A 17,264-nucleotide genomic window follows, 5' to 3' on the forward strand; every position below is an offset into this window, starting at 1 on the left:
ATGGAAATGTGACATCTTTTGTGGGATAAACTAAAAAGGGAAGTGTGACATCTTTTATGGGACGAAAAGAATACATATAATTTCATGTCGTTCAAGAAAGAAGTCATCTTCCTTAAAGCAGAGATAGTAAAATATAAATATAAGGTTTGATAGCTTAAATTTTGTGACCAAGAAAGAAAGAAGGGACAGATTAGACCTCCCAACCTAATGATACACATGGAATCTTATTACTATTCATTTCTTTAAATTTGCAAATATTTTCATTTTTACTAGTCCCATAAGATTTAGCATATACTTTTATTTTTATTATTTTTAGCGGTGGATTCCGCATTCTACTAATTAATTCTCACTTAAATTTTATTGAAAAGTTAGTATTTAAAAAATTAGATTTATATTACACTAATTTTTTAACACATTTTCATTATATTTCTTAAAATTTATGTTCAATTAAAATATGATAAAGTTTAAAGAGTAGTTGGACGTAGTGGGAATATAAAATTCTCTTTCCAGGCTTTAGTAAACTAAAAAGAAAAAGAAAAAGAAAAAGAAAAAGAAAATAGAAAATATCAAACAGGGAATTTAATGCTCCGTTTGCTTAGATTTGAAGCTGAGAGATTTGACATCTGTGTTTTTGGACACTGAGCAATTCCCAACAACCCCACCTGTTACCTTGATTTTGCAGAAATATATAAAGCACGAGCTGAAAATGGGATCGCTATTCAGTTCAGCGCATAAAAGGGAAGACATAGAAATGGCTCTTGCTAAGGCAAAGCAGATTGTTTCCTCAAACCCAGTTGTGGTTTTCAGGTAATTCCTCCAATTCTTTACTTATTTATTAATTAAAGATTTGATTTTTATGTTTGGAGATTTGTTGTTCAAGATTAATTACTGCTTGCAGTTTGCAAATTATTGTAAAAAGAGGATAAATTATATGCGTTATTTATGATTTATGGTTCTTATTTATTGTAAACTCAATTATTGATTGGTGAAAACAATCCCCAATTTTTATAATCAAGTTAGGTTTGCGCCATCATCAATGATGGAGTATATTTTTCCCTTATATTTCACCATTAGTTAATTGTTCTTGTAAAAGATTTAATCACCTTAGAAGTTGGTATGTACTGGATTGGAACCCTATTACATCACCAATCTGTCAGGGCTATCTCTAATCTTGAGTTAGAGATACTTCTCTACACTCCTAAGTCGATGCGTCGAATAATTTAGTTTGATCTTTTTTATCGTATCATATCGTTCAAATACTCACTTCAAGCCGTTCTAGTTATTTCATCATCCTTGCTCTACATAACCCAAAAGCTTTATTTTGAGTGCGTATACAATGTTCGGATCATAATCGTATCTTAAGGGGCATTTCTTTTTTTATTGATAGTGATAGAAAAATCCGTAGGTTCCATCCTAAAACCAGTTAGTGATAGGAGGAGTGACCTATTAGACTTATATATTGGTTTTAGTTCTAATTTTACACTGATATGAAACGTTATTTTGTTTTATTCTAAAAGTATTTTGAGTTATTGTACTCCCTCCGTCCCCGATTAAGAGTCACACTTGCATTTCTGCACTCGTTTTGTAAAAATAATAATAAATAGTTAAAGTCGATAAATAGTAAAATAAGATAGAGAATAAGGTAGAGAAGAGTCTTCTTTACATTATTCCCTCTCTTACTTTACCATTTTTCCACTTAAACTATTTATTATCATTTTTACAAAACGAGTGCAAAAATGCAAGTGTGACTCTTAATCGGGGACGGAGGGAGTATCATTTATTTAGAAGGATTGATTAATTTTGAACTTGTTTGGTCATCTTATCCTTCAAAAACTTCACTAATTATGTGGTAACGGGGTGTCGTTGGTGCAGTAAGACTTACTGTGGCTACTGCCCTAGGGTTAAGAACCTACTCTCCCAGTTACAAGCAACTCACAAAGTTATCGAGCTCGATGAGGAAGGTGAGTTTGGAAAAAAAAACACTTGTTCTGTTTCTACATTGTGCTCTCGAAACTGACTAGTTGTTCCTTAAGCCGATGGCGATGAGATCCAGGCAGCGCTGCACGAGTGGACGGGGCAGAGAACTGTGCCGAACGTGTTCATCAATGGCAAACACATAGGTGGCTCTGATGGTAAGTTTTTTTTTGTTTTTTTTTTTTGAATCAAGAGACTATTTCTAATTCCTAAACCGTGTTGAGATTGATTGTGTGTGTTTGCAGTGGTTATGGCGAAACACCAGCAGGGACAACTTGTCCCATTGCTGACTGAAGCTGGTGCTCTTCAGAAACAAAGTATGCAGTCCTGAACTTCCATTAATGGTTGGAAATGAGCTTTACTCTGCTCTACAAATAAATAAATTAAATCAACTGTTGTGCATTGCACTTTATCCTAATAGGTTTGCTAGATTTGCTCTTGTCATCACCCTTTCTTGTTCTATTCAGCATATGTTGTAAGTATATTTTATGGCTATGTGATTATGCTATCCCTACAATTTCGTTTGCACCTTTTCAAAAATATAAAAAAAGTCCTTTTAAGTTAGATTAAAAACCTCCTTTTTAAGATACTACGTTTATTTTTAATGAAAGTCTGATTTATGTCTAAACCGATGTTAGAAAAAGTCTCCGCTTTTACGTTTTATCTCTTCTAAGAGCATCTCCAACAAGGTAAGGTGAATGAAAGAAGTATATTATTTATTTTCCTTCTCAAAAAGTGAATTATATCCTTTCAAAAAGTAACATTTTCTAAAGGAAAAAGATATATAAAAAGGTAAATGATTTTTAAAAAATTAAATAATAGTACACAATACCTTCTTAAATAGTAGTATCTTTTGCCTTGAAGAATGGTTTTTCATGAAAAGAAGGCAAATATGGTAATTATAAGATTTTACCTCTTAATTGAAGGAGAGGTAAAATACTCTTCAAAATGGAAAAAAGGTATAATGTCTTATCGAATACCTCTCCTATTAAAGAATGATTTTTCATGAAAAAAGATAAATATAGTAGTTATATAATTTTACCTATCTATTTACCTCTACCTTTGGAGATACTATAACTGTATCTAATTTGGAGAGAAGTCTAATCTAATTTACGTTTTATCTTCACTAAGTCCCTAATTTTGAGAGAACTCTCAAGTTATGTTTGCTGGTGATACAATGTTGGGTCAGTTTCTCAAATTCTTAAGTATGTACTAGTTTTTAGAGCAATTGCCAAATAAATTACGAAGCATAGTCAAATTTTAGATTGTTCAATACTTCTTCTGAAAAATCAAGTTTTAGAATTTCACAAATTATTCCATACTTTGTTTTTTAGATGAAATCTGCGATTATGTGCAACCATATTCATCTCCATGGTGCACATATTCATCTCCATGGGCAAAACAACGGTGACACATAATATTACTCCCTCCGTCTAATAAAAGTATGGCAATTGATATAGCACGAGAATCAACCTCTGTTTCCTCATCATCTGAGCTCAGCACTTCAACACTCTCTAGATCAGCATCTCTGTCTCCTCATCATCTGAGCTCAGCACTTCAACACTCTCCAGATCAGCCTGTTTATTCTGACTTTCCATCTCCACATCAGTACTTATCTGTGGATGTTGGGCCTTTTCAGCAAACTTCTTGAAAGGCATATCTGCTGGGGTTTGGTGCCCCTTGCACAGCAGAAGACTTGTGCTAAATAAATAAATCAGATACGGATCTATTAGACCGATTATGCGATTAATCAATTCACATGTTAAACAAATATTTGCATGCTAGAACGCAAATAGTTCATGCTCAAAGAAAGTAAATCCTAAACATGAATACTACGGTTTAGAGTTACCGATTTGATTTTCTAAAGAATCGGATTGCTCGCGCCTTCTTCACGTGATGAACTTCAATACTAGACCACGGATCTTCTCTCTGGTTCCCGAACTGTATTCCGATATCAATGTGGGCTGATCTTATCAAAATACTAGAACTTGAATAAAAGAGACAGAAAAATCGATTTCACGGATGGAGAGAAAAAATTGTCCCCTTCTCTGTGATGGAGTGGACGAAAATTTTAAGAAAAATAATAATGTGTATTTTCTGTCACTTTTATTCTCCTATTTATATTAAGTTCCTTTTGGGCCCAGACAAGGATCTATGGAAGGTTTTGGATATGGGCTCACCTCAATTAGCTTTTTACTAATTAAATTTAACCCACAATTTAATACAAGCTTATATTGGAATATTACGAGCAGCCACTACAGAAGTAATATTGACCTTCCCATCCAAATCTGAAATTACAAGTAATCCGGGTTTCCGTTGTTTATATTATTTATTTCCCGCGCTTAAGATATAAATGTCCATTCATTAATTAATGTATGTTGTGGACTTAATTAATTAATATTTTATTAATTCCAATAGTAGACTTAGCAAGAAACACATATTTATTATTCATAGAGTAATAAAACTCCAACTGGCCAGTTTTCCGAATAATAAAACCTTGTTTGAGATCCTCTTGAGGACATTATCAAACGAGACTCACCCCGCGCGCAATTTAACATAATAGCAATCCAAGCACCGCTAGATATTAATCACCACTACCCAATATATCAGGATTATTGGATTGCAAAAAACCCGCACCATTTGATAAGTCAAAGTAGTGCATAATCAATATCGTATACTCAATGCTAACATATGTAGATTAAGAAATAGTATTTTATCAAGACCTAGTCTTTCAGTAGATAACATAAAGACACGTCTTGCTTGTTAGATCCGTTCAGTGCTATACCACACTAATGTCATCTTATTTCAGTAAGGCTTAGAAATATGCGGGCTAACATTGCAACCTTTCACGATAGGTAGCCAAAGCCTATCTAGGTTGTGAAATTCTTCTTTTTCTTTTGCAAAGCATTGCATAGAACCGACCGTGTTACCTTAAAGTGGATGACGCCCACAACCAGTCTACTAAGCAAAAGACTTAGAATTTGTTTACTTCTTATGCATTTAAATGTTTATAAAACATCATATAAATGCACAAGCAAACACAATGTAATAATAATACTGATTCTATTCGTGTGAAACTGCTCGAATAATACTGAATCAGGTTAAAAGTGGATTGTAGAGTTTTCCATATACAAGCAAGATTCTATTCGTACTCGAAACATGCTTTTCAATATACCAAACCTAATAATATCATGTTCCACAAAGGTTACATCTCTACTCACAATCACCTTATGATTCCCAGGTTCTATGCACCAAAGTCTATAGTCCTTCACCCCATGTTGATAACCCAACATCACACATTTCTGAGCTCTTGCCTCCAGCTTGGTCTGCTTGAGATATGCAAAAGCCTTGCAACCAAAGGTCCTTAACTGAGAGTAGTCACCATAACTGCCATACCATCTCAAATATGGTGTATCACCACCTATGCTGGAAAATGGGCACTTGTTAGATCAGCTTTATTGCAGTAGCATAATCTCTTTTCCATACCAGAAGCAATCAGCATGCGTCTCACTCTTTACATGATGGTTCTGTTAACTCTCTCTGCAACACCATTTTGTTGGGGATTTAATGGGACAGTCATGTGCCTCTTTATGCCTTTATCTTGGCAGAACAATCCAAACTTTTGACACAAATTCCAGACCATTGTCAGTCCTAAGTCACTTCATCACACACCTTTTTTTCCTTTTCAACAATAGTACACCATTCTTTCAATTTGGAGAGAGCTTCTGACTTTTCCTTGAGTATGTACACCCAATACTTCTTGGAGTAGTCATCTATAATTGTCATGTAATACCTTCCTCCACCAACAGATAACACCGGGGAGGGTCTAGGGGAGCTTTAGACGTATGCTTGCCCTTCTGGAATGGCTCTTTCTTAGCTTTTCCCATGATGCATTCCTCACACTGTTGAGTAGGCTTCCCATCAGTGCCCGAGATCACTTCTCTTTTCATAAGTTCTTTAATACTCCCAATGGCTGGGTGCCCCAACCTCATATGCCACATCTCAGTTGACTCTGCCCTAACAACATTTGCCTGATCCCTGAGCTTAATTGCTGATCCACAAAGGTAATATAAACTACCATTTCTCCTACCCTTCATGACCACAACTCCATTTTTCTTCACCTCCATGACTCCATCAGATGAGTGAAAAGAACATCCCTTCCTCTCCAACATTTCCAGGGATATTAGGTTCCTTTTCACCTCGGGGACATATCTCACATCACTTAGAACGACAGATGAGCTATCATCGAGCGTAAAATGAATCTTGCCAACACCCTCAATCTGGCATATCCAGTTATTTCCAAGAACTACCGAACCTTGAGTCTCTGAAATCTCCTCAAACAACTCAAGCGTCGGGCACATGTGCAAGCTGCAGCCCGAGTCTAAAATCCAAGGCTCTCCATACTCCTTCTCCATTACATTCAATGCGTGTGTCATCTCCTGCTCCTGTACACAATCAGAGCTCGGCTTGGAGGGCCCACTTTCTTGTGCTTGCTTTCTTTTCAAGGGGAAGAAATCTTTTTTTAAATAACCGGGCTTCTTGCACCAATGACAAGAGCGCGTCTCCTTCTGATCACTATTGCTAGGCTTAATTTCCTTGTCTTTCTTGAACGATTTCTTGCCCTTAAACCTCTTTATGTTGAGGCTTTCTGCTTGTGATTCTTGGTTCCTCACTACTCCCTTCTGCAACTCTTTTGCCATAAGAGCCGAATGAACCTCAGAGAAGGTAATCTCCTTATCCCGACCATACAAAATCGCATTAGCAAATAACTTAATCACGTCGTTAGTATAAAACATATGTGTGTCAAATCAATAACATATTACACGTAAAAAATTAGAAAATTTAGTCATGGAAAAATAGAAACGTGTATTAAAATTCATAGATTTTACATATGCATTTTAAAGTTTTTAGATAATTTGATCCTATTATATTTTACAAAGTCCAAGATAACGTAGCATATATATTGGATTAGGAGTGGAGTCTATTATGGAATTGCGCTTCAAAGTGAATTAGGTAATTCTTTATAATTACCTTTAATTATATCATTTCACAATCCATAAATTTTGGGGTGATTAAATTTAAAAATGCACAAAAAACAAAACATATCCTCAAACTGTATGGAAGATATATATTTTTAATAAGTTAGGTATTTTTGCAATTTATATGCATTTTTAAAGAATCGCAAAATTGCAAGACATATAGAATAGACGAAACACAGATTAAGAAAAGAGAAATAGTGATTGATTCATGATTCATGATTCATCCACGGGTGGAAGAAGCGGTGGTTTTATCAGAAACAACATTACCAAACAACCCCTCTCTCTTAATCTTCTCCTCCTTGGCTTTCCTACAAAAAACGACCCACGAATTGACCTCCAACGCTACGCAAACTCCAATCAACGTCGCCAAACACAGAGAATATCCCAGCAGCGCGTACGACCCACTCTCTCCCATCACCTGGAATCCCTGAAAACAGTTCACCACTCCCAACACTACGCATGCATACCCCACAAAATGGTGATACGACTTCCAGTACTTCCTGAACTTATGCGTCGTCTTCGGCCTGAACACCAGCGCCACCGTCTGCAGCCACCCGAGCACGAACGCCGCAAACCCCAGCTTCCGGTGCAGCCCGTACACCCTCCCGGGCGACATCTCCCCGAGCCGGACCCCTATAGAGAACCCCACCGTCCCTAGGAACACGCCCGTGATCTGGACGCCCGCGTGGAGGTAGAACCACGCGGGCCCCACGGATTCAAAGTGGCGGAGGTACCGTGCCGAGACGGCCCCTACTGGGAGGAGGAACCCCCATGAGATTGCGTTGAGGAGGCCGTGGGAGAGCTTGAGCGGTTTGAGGTGGCTTGAGGATTTGGCGGCGGCTCCGGAGAGGATGTCGATGGTGGCGGTGGAGGCGAGGTCGTTGAGGGTGGTGGGGTGGATGGTGGGGGAGTAGCCTTGGACGTATAAGCCGCGGTTCCATGTGAAGTGGAGTTTTGTTCTGTTTGGGGAGAGTTTGATGGTGGCGTAGATTTGGATGGTGGCGCCGCTGTGGATGGTGGCCATGCGCCCGCCGTAGAGGGCCGCGGAGGAGGAGAGGAGGTGGAGGTCGAGGGGCCGGGAGAGGAGGGGGCTTTTTTGGAATTTCACGGTCGGGTCGAGGATGTAGGGGAGGAGGACGAGCTGCCCCGAGTTGGGGTCTGGGAAGGCCACCAGGGCCCGAGTCCCCGTCATCTCGGGAGAGGTGGGGTTTATCCCCCACCCCACCCACCCCGAGGGGGAGATGAAGCTCCCGAAGAAGGCTACCTCGAGGGTCGCGTTGTGGGGGCGATACGTCCACGCGATCGAGGCTTGCTGCGTCGGGAGCGTCATGCAACGCTCGAAGGATTTTGATGAGGTGCTACTTATGCAATGGGAGGAGCTTGCACTCTTTGCTAAATTATGCAACAACAACAACAACAAACCCATCATCATCTTCTTCATATTCATCTTCTTGATTGTTCGGACTTCGATTTTTGAAAATGTGTGTGGAGCAAAGAGTATTAATTGAGATTGTGTGTGTGATCAATTTAGTAAATAATACTACTACAAATCATCACCTACACACTATTGATTAATTAGTGTTCTTGGCTTTCAAGAAAAGGCATTAGCCCACCACTACCACCATAATCATTGGTTCCCCACATGCAACCACTGCACTTGTAAGAACATCATCACATCTAGATCAAAGTTACTGTAAATCAAAAAAATGGGACTTTACTTTGCTTTGAAGCTAAAAGTGATAGTAATGATATTATGCCTAGAAAGAAATAGGTCCATTTATCAATTATGAAGTTTGGTGCCATCATAAACTAGTTTTACTTCAATTACCCTCTCTCTCATGTCAATTTCTATCTTTCACAGCCAAAATGTGTGCAACAAACCCCCAATAACATGGAACAATGTGAAGAAGTTGGTCTAAATCAATGAAGGATTAAAGAAAAAGGAGATACATGATACAGAATAGACAGAATTCATATATTCTCTCCTCACTTTGAAGTTTGAACCAACTTTGATAAAGAAAAAGACAAGATTCTAAAGTAAATAATGACATTTGTATAATATGTTTGACAATGCAAAACCACTTTCACATTCACCTCATTGCACAAACATAGGATTCCTCTTCCTAGCTAGTTGATTAGAAAACACACTGTTGTACACTCTTAACACTTCCATCATAACTTCTGGAGAAAAATGTCATCATCCACGAGGGAGAGTGCAAGATCCATCGGGGAGGCGGTGTGCAACAGCCTCGTTCGCAGAATGGTGAGCCTCCCTAGAAACATACTAGGAGGTTTCTCAAGAACCATGAACCAAGGAATTGACATGATAGGAATTGGAGCAAGAAGAAACCAAAACTTCCACTCTCAACACCCCTCAAACTTGCCATTTCAGGATCCTTTCAACCATCCACCCCCTTTGATCCAAGAGGAGTGGGCTTTCCTATCCACATTCGAGCAGCAATATGGCCACACGCACCCCTTCTTCTACGCGTGCCGCCTCATGGAAGCGCTTAAGATATCCCGGGAAGAGCACAAGTTGATGTTCATGTACATCCACTCACCAGACCATCCATTCACTCCCAACTTCTGCAGAGAGACTCTTTCATCCGAGCTCGTGGTGCAGTTTCTTGATGCAAATTTCGTTAGCTGGGGTGGGATATCGAGCAGGGGAGAAGGCCTGCATATGGCAACATCTTTGAAGGCCTCTAGCTTCCCATTCTGTGCCATTGTTGCCCCTACTCCTGGTGATAATCTAGCTGTGGTGCAGCAGGTAAAAAAAGCAGAATCTTGAAAAAAAAAAAACAAAAGGATCGATCTTTTCATAGTACTAATCTTGATTTTTGGCCTCTTTTTGTGCAGATGGAAGGTCCAGTTTCACCTGCTGAATTAGTGGAAATCTTGCAGACAACACTTGAGGAACAAGGGGTGGCGTTTGGTAGCGGAGGAAGGGCTAATCTGGAAGAAGGGAGACGAGCAGATCTACGCTTGAAAGAGGAACAAGATGCTGCTTATTTAGCAGCTCTCAAGATAGATCAGGTGAGATATTTACATACAAAAAACACCAACGATCATTAGTTACATCAAAACCAAAAACTAATGACCTTCCAAACTATGTTTTGATCTTCTCTTGTAGGAGAGTGAAAGAGAAAGACAATCCAAGAAGAAGTCAAGTCCAAAATCTATCAGCAAACTGCCTAACAAAGCTGCAGAAACTTTTTCAAACACAAGCAAAAAGGGTGAAGAAACTCAAGTGAGAATTAGCAACACATTTTTTGCCTTCCTTTTTATCTTTTAAATGACTAATTCTTGGGTTGATTTCATGAGCAGATTCTGATTCGTTTCCCAAATGGGGAGAGAAGGGAGAAGAGCTTCTTGTCCAGTGATCAGATTGAAGCCATTTACAGATATATTGATTCATTAGGCCTTACTGCAGTTGGGAATTATAGGCTGATATCCAACTTTCCAAGAAAAGTGTATGGTGCTGATGAAATGAGCATGACTCTCAAAGATGCAGGCCTCAATTCTAAAGCAAGCCTCTTTTTGGAGATGCTTTGATAATATGTGTAGCTCTTAGTGCTCATAAACTTGACTTGAGCTTCTAAATAGTTGTGTTATGCAAAAACTGCAGCTGGCTGTTTACATATATAGTATTTGTGATTAGATGAAGTTTCAGTGTTAAGAGTACTTTTGTTGGAATTTTTCTTCTCAGTGTTATTGTTAGCTCAAATGAATTTTTTGGTCCCTACACATTAGTTTGGTAGCTTATGGTCCCATAGAAAATGAACTGATCCAGTTCCATCTAAAATTGACGGTCATGTCCGATACCACAAGGCTAGGTGGCCAGGGCTGGCCCTATTTTCCCATGATCCGTGGGTCCAGCCCAACGGTTTGACAGCTCTAGCCACTGGTGCATTATGTAAATCTGCATTTGTTGATTTAAATGAATCTGTACTATCAATGGTAATTCTAAGTATACATACAATACAAGAATGATGGAATTTGAATCTTGTAATCAAGAATGATGCACTCTAACAGTCAATTAGGCTGACGTTTAGGACACAAATAAGAGGGCAATGATGTTCTAGAACTAACATTCTTCCTTCCTGGCATAGGCAGCTTGATTTGGCAGCAATAAACAATAACCAGAAGCGATGACAGTAAAATAAATACCAATATAGTTGAAGGTCTCGCTACCGTGTCTTTTAGCGTGAACTTACCATCTCTCGAACTCTCTGCTCGATGCCACGGGAAATCTCCTTCAACGAGGGAAGCACCTAGCGTCCAAGAAACATCCCCGGGTCCAAATATAATCTCCACATTGCTCAGACAAAGGGCGTTTGCCAAAAGTGATGTCAGGTAAGGAACTCGGAAACAGTTCTGCGCGTTGATGTTGTTCCCACCAGACCACTGTCTGGAGCATAACCTCTGCCCCGCCTCAGACATCATGGTTAGGTTTGCCCTCCGACTCAAGTTTAAGACATTGTGGAAAGCGAAAAAACCAGACAGTGCATGGTATCTTGAGACCGCGTGTAATATTTTGGTCAGGTTAAGCTTTGCAGTGCCTGCAGAGGAGCATATGTGACTGTAGTCAAACAAACATGTCAAACTCAAGCTAAAGGTGAACAATGATATTTCTGTTTGGATTTTTGCCTAATATTTATATTTTTGGATTTATGTTTAAACAGCAAATCCGAACTGATAATCCAAATTTCGAAGAAAAAAATCCGACCCTAAAATTTAAAAAGTCTTAACTAAATTAAACTTTTCGTTTTAGTTATGCTCGGTTATTCGGGTTTCACATACTTTGTTCATCCCCAAACCGAGCTACCTTTGGATTTGTGGAGTTGGTCTACACACCTAACCTGTACACCTACCTATCATAACAAGTGATAACTGATAACTAGACATAACAGATTCACAATCAACTAAATTTATGAAACCACAGAAGCTAAATTTATGAAATTTTGCAATATTATAAAGAAAACAAGTAGGTAAAAACACAAATCGAAGAATTACCCTCTCCAGAAGAAAACAAGCCTCGGCATTCTGATTGATTCAGCTGATCTGGCCACTCCAAACTGCTTGAATTGATGGCAGCTGCCCTTGCAACTATCTCACACCTCTTCCAATCTGGTTCACCAACAAGGAACACATTGTTCAGCCCTTTCTCTTCCAAATCCCTTGAGGCTCTAGAATCGACACCTAAGCAGCCACGACATGTGTAGTTTTGGACAAAACCTGAACCTAGGCATGGATGCCTCACTTCAAACAAGCCACCACCACTTTCTCTGAGGGCCTCAGTGTGACTAAGCATAACAATTGTCCTATCAAAAGCTTCATTCAGGCCAAAAGCTGGTAATGAATAAGCTGCAAGATCATGTTCAACCGGCCCAATCTTTGATCTAACAACATGCTCATCTCCCACTTGAACACCTCCTTCAGCCACCACCTGCAACGAGGAGCCTCCTAAATCAAGAAGCCCCAACGAGGGCGACCTTGATGAGCTCCCAAAACCCCCAAATTTGTAGTTCAAAGCAACCCAGCCATAATAGGCTTCTTCCTTCCCACTCAACACCCTGATCCAGCTACTCCTATGCAAGAAGCTGTGCTCTTTAACGACATTCTCGACATCACCCAAAACACGACGTGCAGCCTCGGCCCTCAACCTCCTCATTCCGGCAGTAGCTAAAACGAATATAGGTGTCACCCCACGCCTCTCCAGAGGTACCCATTGCTCTGCATGTCTGATCAATGGCACCAAAGAAGCCCTAACCCCGATTGAATCATTGACAAAATTGTGCAAACCAGGCTCAGTTTGAAAGCAGTGATACTGGCAGCCATTGCTCCCATTCATATTTTCTGGATAACTATGCAATAAAATAGGTAAATTCCCACTCCCATTTCCAATCCATTCAAACACATTCACTCTGGATCCGGTGCTTCCACAGTCCAATACAACAGTGAAAAATGAGCTCGATTTCTCAGACATTAAAACGCGATGTTTGATAATTAAATATACCGTAACTAAACCTAAAATCAGTATTACCAAAAGAGAGACTATAACGACCTTCTTCAATTTGGGATTGTTGGAATTGGAAAACCCTGCGATTTGGATCTTCGCTTTTGATGGCGACTTCGGCTTCATCTCGGAACTTCAGTAATCTACATCAAACCTTATCCCAACTATTTTCAGTTGCAAAATAGATCACAGCACATCTTGACAACTTAAACAGGTTGTGGATGTGTTATAAAATAGTTACGCGTGATTTTCTTTTCTTTAGATTTTTGTGACTTTTGGAGCTTTGTACCGTGATATAGGCATTTTATTTTAAACAAGCTTTATAGCTAAAGAAAAGAATGAATAAATAAGAGAGATTATAATGTAAAAAAACTTTTAATTAATTATCTCTCCTTTTTTTTTCTTCACTTTATTTGTTTATTATTAATTTTTTAAAATGAAATGCATTTATTACAGTGGGATGTAGGGAGTATAAGATTGAAAAGTTATAAGCCTAAATCTACACTCTTAAATTTTAAAGATAATTTTATAAGGATTCCAACGAGATCTCAATTGCATATGTTCCGACGATGTTCGGGTGATGAAATTTGAAAAATTATATTTCAATTTCCGTACATGTTGATAAGCAGATTTTATCAACAAATACAAAAAAAATCTCAATAGAATGTATACAAAATCTCAATATAGTATAGGTAAAATATCAATAAAGCTGTATTGATATTTTCTTGTAGTTATGTTGATATTTGTTTGTAACACACTATGTTGATATAAAAAAAATACCCACGAAAATTATCATATGATAACATAATGACGATATTACCCTTTTGTTGATATTTAGTCTACTATTTATTGAAATTTGTGAGCTTTAATCTCATCCACTCATTTCAAAATCCAAGGGTGTAGATTTAGTCTTAGTTATGGATTATGGTGTTATAAGCATTAGAAGAGGACCCATTTCCTCAAACATAAACATGATCAAATACTAAGAGCATCTCCAAGGGGAGGGGTAAATGCAGAGGTAAAGTTATATAACTACCATATTTACATTTCTTTCATGAAAAATCATTCTCCAAAGGGGTATTATACATTTTCTCATTTTGAAGAGGTATCTTTACCTCTCCATCAATAGAGAGGTAAAATTTTATAAGTACCATATTTGTCTTCTTTTTATGAAAAAACGTTCTCCAATGGAGAATGTATCACACTTTATGTATTTTATTTCATTTTGCACTATTATTTTTTATGTTTAAAAAATCATTTATCTTTCTATATATCTTTTTTCTTTGGAGTACGTTTCTTTTTGGAAGGGTATATTTCACTTTTTGATGAGGTATATAGATGATATACCTCTTTTATTTACCCTTTCTTGTTGGAGATGCTCTAATATTTGAGATTTGTGCAAAATAAAATATAAACATAGTGAAAATTTAAAGCATGTTTTAGAATTAAATAATTTTATAGTGCATTTGAAGTTTATAATTTATTTATTTAATATAAAATTGAAAGTCATAAGTTATCTATATTTCAAAAATAATCAATGACTTTCGATTTAAGAGTCAAACAAATATTACAATAGAAATTTTATTGGGTTTTCGGGTCTGGCCCTAATGAGTTGCGGGCTAATCGAGTTGTAATATTATCGGGCTAGAAATTTTCAACACTTACCTACAAATTTGGCGGGTTATCCAGGTCAATGTACGAATTGCGGGCTGCACTGACATCCCTAATCTCCTTTAATATTTTTCTCTTCCTTAAGTTTAGAAGATTGAAAGTTTATTGCTCACACAATATTTGAACACTTAAGTAAAGGTAATTGGCTAGCCTTCGTATATAAAAGAAGATTTGCATAAAAGTAACTACTCTTGATCCGTAGGAGCATGTCAAATTACTTTTTAGATACATATTAATTTCTTAAATATGAATATTTGGAAATCGTTCCATGAGATTATAGGGAATAGAAACCTTTGTAGTATCCTCAATATAGCATGTTTTTTATAAACCTCATGCTCAATGTCATGACCCCCACTGGAGTCTTCGTATGAACACAAAATTACTCCACCTGCCTATAAAAATGGACACTCTTTCATTTTGATTTTTCCTACGAAAATAATCAACTTTTATTTTTGACAATCCTTTTTTTGTCTTATGATGAGGTTGGGCCGTTCTCCGTTGACAGTAACTCAATCATTTTTTTCTTATTTTCTCTCATTCTTTATTAATTGTGATCAAATTTTATGTCATCCCAAAATGTCTGTTTCTATAAAACGGAAAGAGTACATACATGGTTAAAGATAGCTAACCAACTCTTCATTCTAATGTTTACCTTAAAAAAATTAAATATTTTTTATGTCTAGATATTGTAGTTCTACTTATAAGACGAGTCTAGATCAACTTTGCATTTAGCTGGGAGTGGTGTTATTATATGCTTGAAATATATACAAATAATTACACTATCCATTCTGCTACAAACTGTCAACTTTTTTTTGGCACGTGAGTTAAGAAAATGATATTTATTAAGTTAAATTAAGAGAATAAGGTAAAAAAAATATATATATATTATTTTTTTAAAAATGAAGATAATTACTTATACTAGAATAATCCAAAATGAAAAGTTGATCATTTATAACGTGATAAGACGAAGATCATAATAAATATCTGAAATATTGAACAAAGAAACTTAGCTTAGCCTCCCCAAATTAGTGGTGGGCCTGGCTGAGCCGAGCCCCAAACTAATTGGGCCATGCCATGGTGAGGCCTGGGCCGGGCTCCCATTTGCCAACTATGTAAGGGAATGTTCAAAAAAATTTCAAGGGTATTTTTAAATAATATCAAATAAGTAGTTGACTACTAAAACGGATAAGATAATGTTTTCTTTTAGTTTTTTTTTTCCCTCCAATGTTTGTTTAGTCGGTAGTTTTTTAAGAAAATTCATCTCCCTTCAGGTAATTATAAATGTATCTATGGCTTTTGATAAAGTTGTCCACAAATGTATCAATGGCTTTTTTGATAAGGCCATTCACAATGGGACGAACTATGCAACGAACGATGTCATTATGGCATCGCGGACGATGGCTTAATCATCATCCGCGCCCGATCGATCGTCCGCCACTGTAGCTTCGCGAACGATGCGACGAACGATGCACACGCGTTTTCAGATTTTTTTTTTAATTTTAATCAATTTCCAAAACCTATATATACCCTCACTTTTCACTTCATTTTCACTTGTTTCACTCTCAAATTCACACTACATTTTCTACATTTCAAACAAAATGAATCCCGGAGATTACCTAAGTCCGAATAGTCCAATGTTCGGTGGTGCATGATGGTCGGGTACAGAACCCGATGAATACCGGCCATTTGACACCAACACGCAGTACGATCCCGATTTCAGTACGGACTCGTACGGGCTATCCGACATGGAGCCTTCTCCCACCTCCCACCCGCACACCGGCCCCATCTCGCGGCCGCGCCTCCGCCGCCGCCGCCGCCGCTGACACCACCGCCTCGAGCTCCGCGACCAAGAAGAGGCGGCCCAAGGCAAGAGCCCAGCAGTTGCCGCTTACCACGGTGAATGAAGAGTTCGCCCCAGGGCAGACGAACTACCTGCCGGAAGAATCCATCCTCTTGACGAGATGTTGGAATGATATTTCGGAGGATCCGATATTCGCCAACAATCAGAAGATTATTGCGTATTGGGAGCGCATCGCTGAAAATACTGTTAGTACAAACCTATCCCACATCGGACATTTGAAGGAAGTTGGAAGGTGTATATAATTCATGTCCAACCCAATTAGTTTGAGGGCTTTTGGGAGTGACCCAAAAACAAATCCGCTCAGGCTTGACCCAAAGCGGGCAATATCAAACTAATGTTTGCCGACGCCGAAAACCCTGACAAGTGGTATCAGAACCAGGTTGGCGTCGGGTCTGGTCCGATTTGCGAGACTCATGTTTGAGTGGGGCCGACAATCCGTCTAAGTCGGGGCCCATTATGTGTTTCAATGTGGTCTCGGTTTGAGGGGGAGGTTTGTTAGTACAAACCTATCCCACATCTAACATTTTAGGCAAGTTGGAAGGTGTACATAATTCATATCCAACCCCAATTAGTTTGAGGCCTTTTGGGAGTGACCCAAAAACAAATCTGTGCGGGCTTGACCCAAAGCGGACAATATCAAACTAATGTTTGTCGATGCCAACAACCCTGAAAAATACAACGCGTCCAAGCCGTCGACCGC

At 38.3% G+C, this 17,264-nt stretch overlaps 4 protein-coding genes across 6 annotated transcripts; 2 read left to right on the forward strand and 2 right to left on the reverse strand.

Annotated features, from left to right (window-relative positions):
• Nucleotides 1-598: 598 nt before the first annotated feature.
• Nucleotides 599-2,491, forward strand: LOC125211457 (glutaredoxin). The gene is made up of 4 exons (XM_048111260.1): nucleotides 599-807; nucleotides 1,873-1,961; nucleotides 2,034-2,132; nucleotides 2,220-2,491. Exons 1-4 carry the CDS (start codon nucleotides 707-709, stop codon nucleotides 2,303-2,305), a joined length of 375 nt encoding a protein of 124 aa, XP_047967217.1. The 5' UTR covers nucleotides 599-706; the 3' UTR covers nucleotides 2,306-2,491.
• Nucleotides 2,492-7,193: 4,702 nt separating this feature from the next.
• Nucleotides 7,194-8,558, reverse strand: LOC125211296 (cytochrome b561 and DOMON domain-containing protein At2g04850). The gene has a single exon (XM_048111027.1). The coding sequence runs from the start codon at nucleotides 8,458-8,460 to the stop codon at nucleotides 7,234-7,236; it is 1,227 nt and encodes a 408-aa protein (XP_047966984.1). The 5' UTR covers nucleotides 8,461-8,558; the 3' UTR covers nucleotides 7,194-7,233.
• Nucleotides 8,559-9,081: 523 nt separating this feature from the next.
• LOC125214575 (plant UBX domain-containing protein 10-like) lies at nucleotides 9,082-10,744 on the forward strand. The gene is made up of 4 exons (XM_048115659.1): nucleotides 9,082-9,783; nucleotides 9,873-10,049; nucleotides 10,147-10,263; nucleotides 10,341-10,744. Exons 1-4 carry the CDS (start codon nucleotides 9,205-9,207, stop codon nucleotides 10,566-10,568), a joined length of 1,101 nt encoding a protein of 366 aa, XP_047971616.1. The 5' UTR covers nucleotides 9,082-9,204; the 3' UTR covers nucleotides 10,569-10,744.
• Nucleotides 10,745-11,003: 259 nt separating this feature from the next.
• On the reverse strand, nucleotides 11,004-13,245 carry LOC125214573 (probable apyrase 7). 3 transcript variants are annotated; one of them, XM_048115657.1, is made up of 3 exons: nucleotides 13,060-13,194; nucleotides 12,030-12,952; nucleotides 11,004-11,575 (listed from the first exon to the last, which is right to left on the reverse strand). In XM_048115657.1, exons 2-3 carry the CDS (start codon nucleotides 12,865-12,867, stop codon nucleotides 11,049-11,051), a joined length of 1,365 nt encoding a protein of 454 aa, XP_047971614.1. In that variant the 5' UTR covers nucleotides 12,868-12,952; nucleotides 13,060-13,194; the 3' UTR covers nucleotides 11,004-11,048. The 3 variants fall into 3 exon arrangements, with proteins under 3 accessions (XP_047971614.1, XP_047971615.1, XP_047971612.1); XM_048115658.1 differs by having other exon boundaries at nucleotides 12,030-12,880; nucleotides 13,081-13,176; XM_048115655.1 differs by having other exon boundaries at nucleotides 12,030-13,245.
• Nucleotides 13,246-17,264: the final 4,019 nt, after the last annotated feature.

Source organism: Salvia hispanica, chromosome 3, assembly GCF_023119035.1.
Source record: "Salvia hispanica cultivar TCC Black 2014 chromosome 3, UniMelb_Shisp_WGS_1.0, whole genome shotgun sequence".
Taxonomy (NCBI): domain Eukaryota; kingdom Viridiplantae; phylum Streptophyta; class Magnoliopsida; order Lamiales; family Lamiaceae; genus Salvia; species Salvia hispanica.

What these genes read in the sequence shown, in the direction of transcription:
- LOC125211457 (XM_048111260.1), top strand. Translation starts at nt 707, where the DNA reads ATGGGATCGCTATTCAGTTCAGCGCATAAAAGGGAAGACATAGAAATG. An exon ending in TATCGAGCTCGATGAGGAAG is followed by an intron (nt 1,962 to 2,033) that starts GTGAGTTTGGAA and finishes TTGTTCCTTAAG; the next exon opens with CCGATGGCGATGAGATCCAG. An exon ending in ACACATAGGTGGCTCTGATG is followed by an intron (nt 2,133 to 2,219) that starts GTAAGTTTTTTT and finishes GTGTGTTTGCAG; the next exon opens with TGGTTATGGCGAAACACCAG.
- LOC125211296 (XM_048111027.1), bottom strand. Translation starts at nt 8,460, where the DNA reads ATGAATATGAAGAAGATGATGATGGGTTTGTTGTTGTTGTTGTTGCAT.
- LOC125214575 (XM_048115659.1), top strand. Translation starts at nt 9,205, where the DNA reads ATGTCATCATCCACGAGGGAGAGTGCAAGATCCATCGGGGAGGCGGTG. An exon ending in ATCTAGCTGTGGTGCAGCAG is followed by an intron (nt 9,784 to 9,872) that starts GTAAAAAAAGCA and finishes CTTTTTGTGCAG; the next exon opens with ATGGAAGGTCCAGTTTCACC. An exon ending in AAAAGGGTGAAGAAACTCAA is followed by an intron (nt 10,264 to 10,340) that starts GTGAGAATTAGC and finishes TTTCATGAGCAG; the next exon opens with ATTCTGATTCGTTTCCCAAA.
- LOC125214573 (XM_048115655.1), bottom strand. Translation starts at nt 13,158, where the DNA reads ATGAAGCCGAAGTCGCCATCAAAAGCGAAGATCCAAATCGCAGGGTTT. An exon ending in CTTGTTTTCTTCTGGAGAGG is followed by an intron (nt 11,576 to 12,029) that starts GTAATTCTTCGA and finishes GCTCCTCTGCAG; the next exon opens with GCACTGCAAAGCTTAACCTG.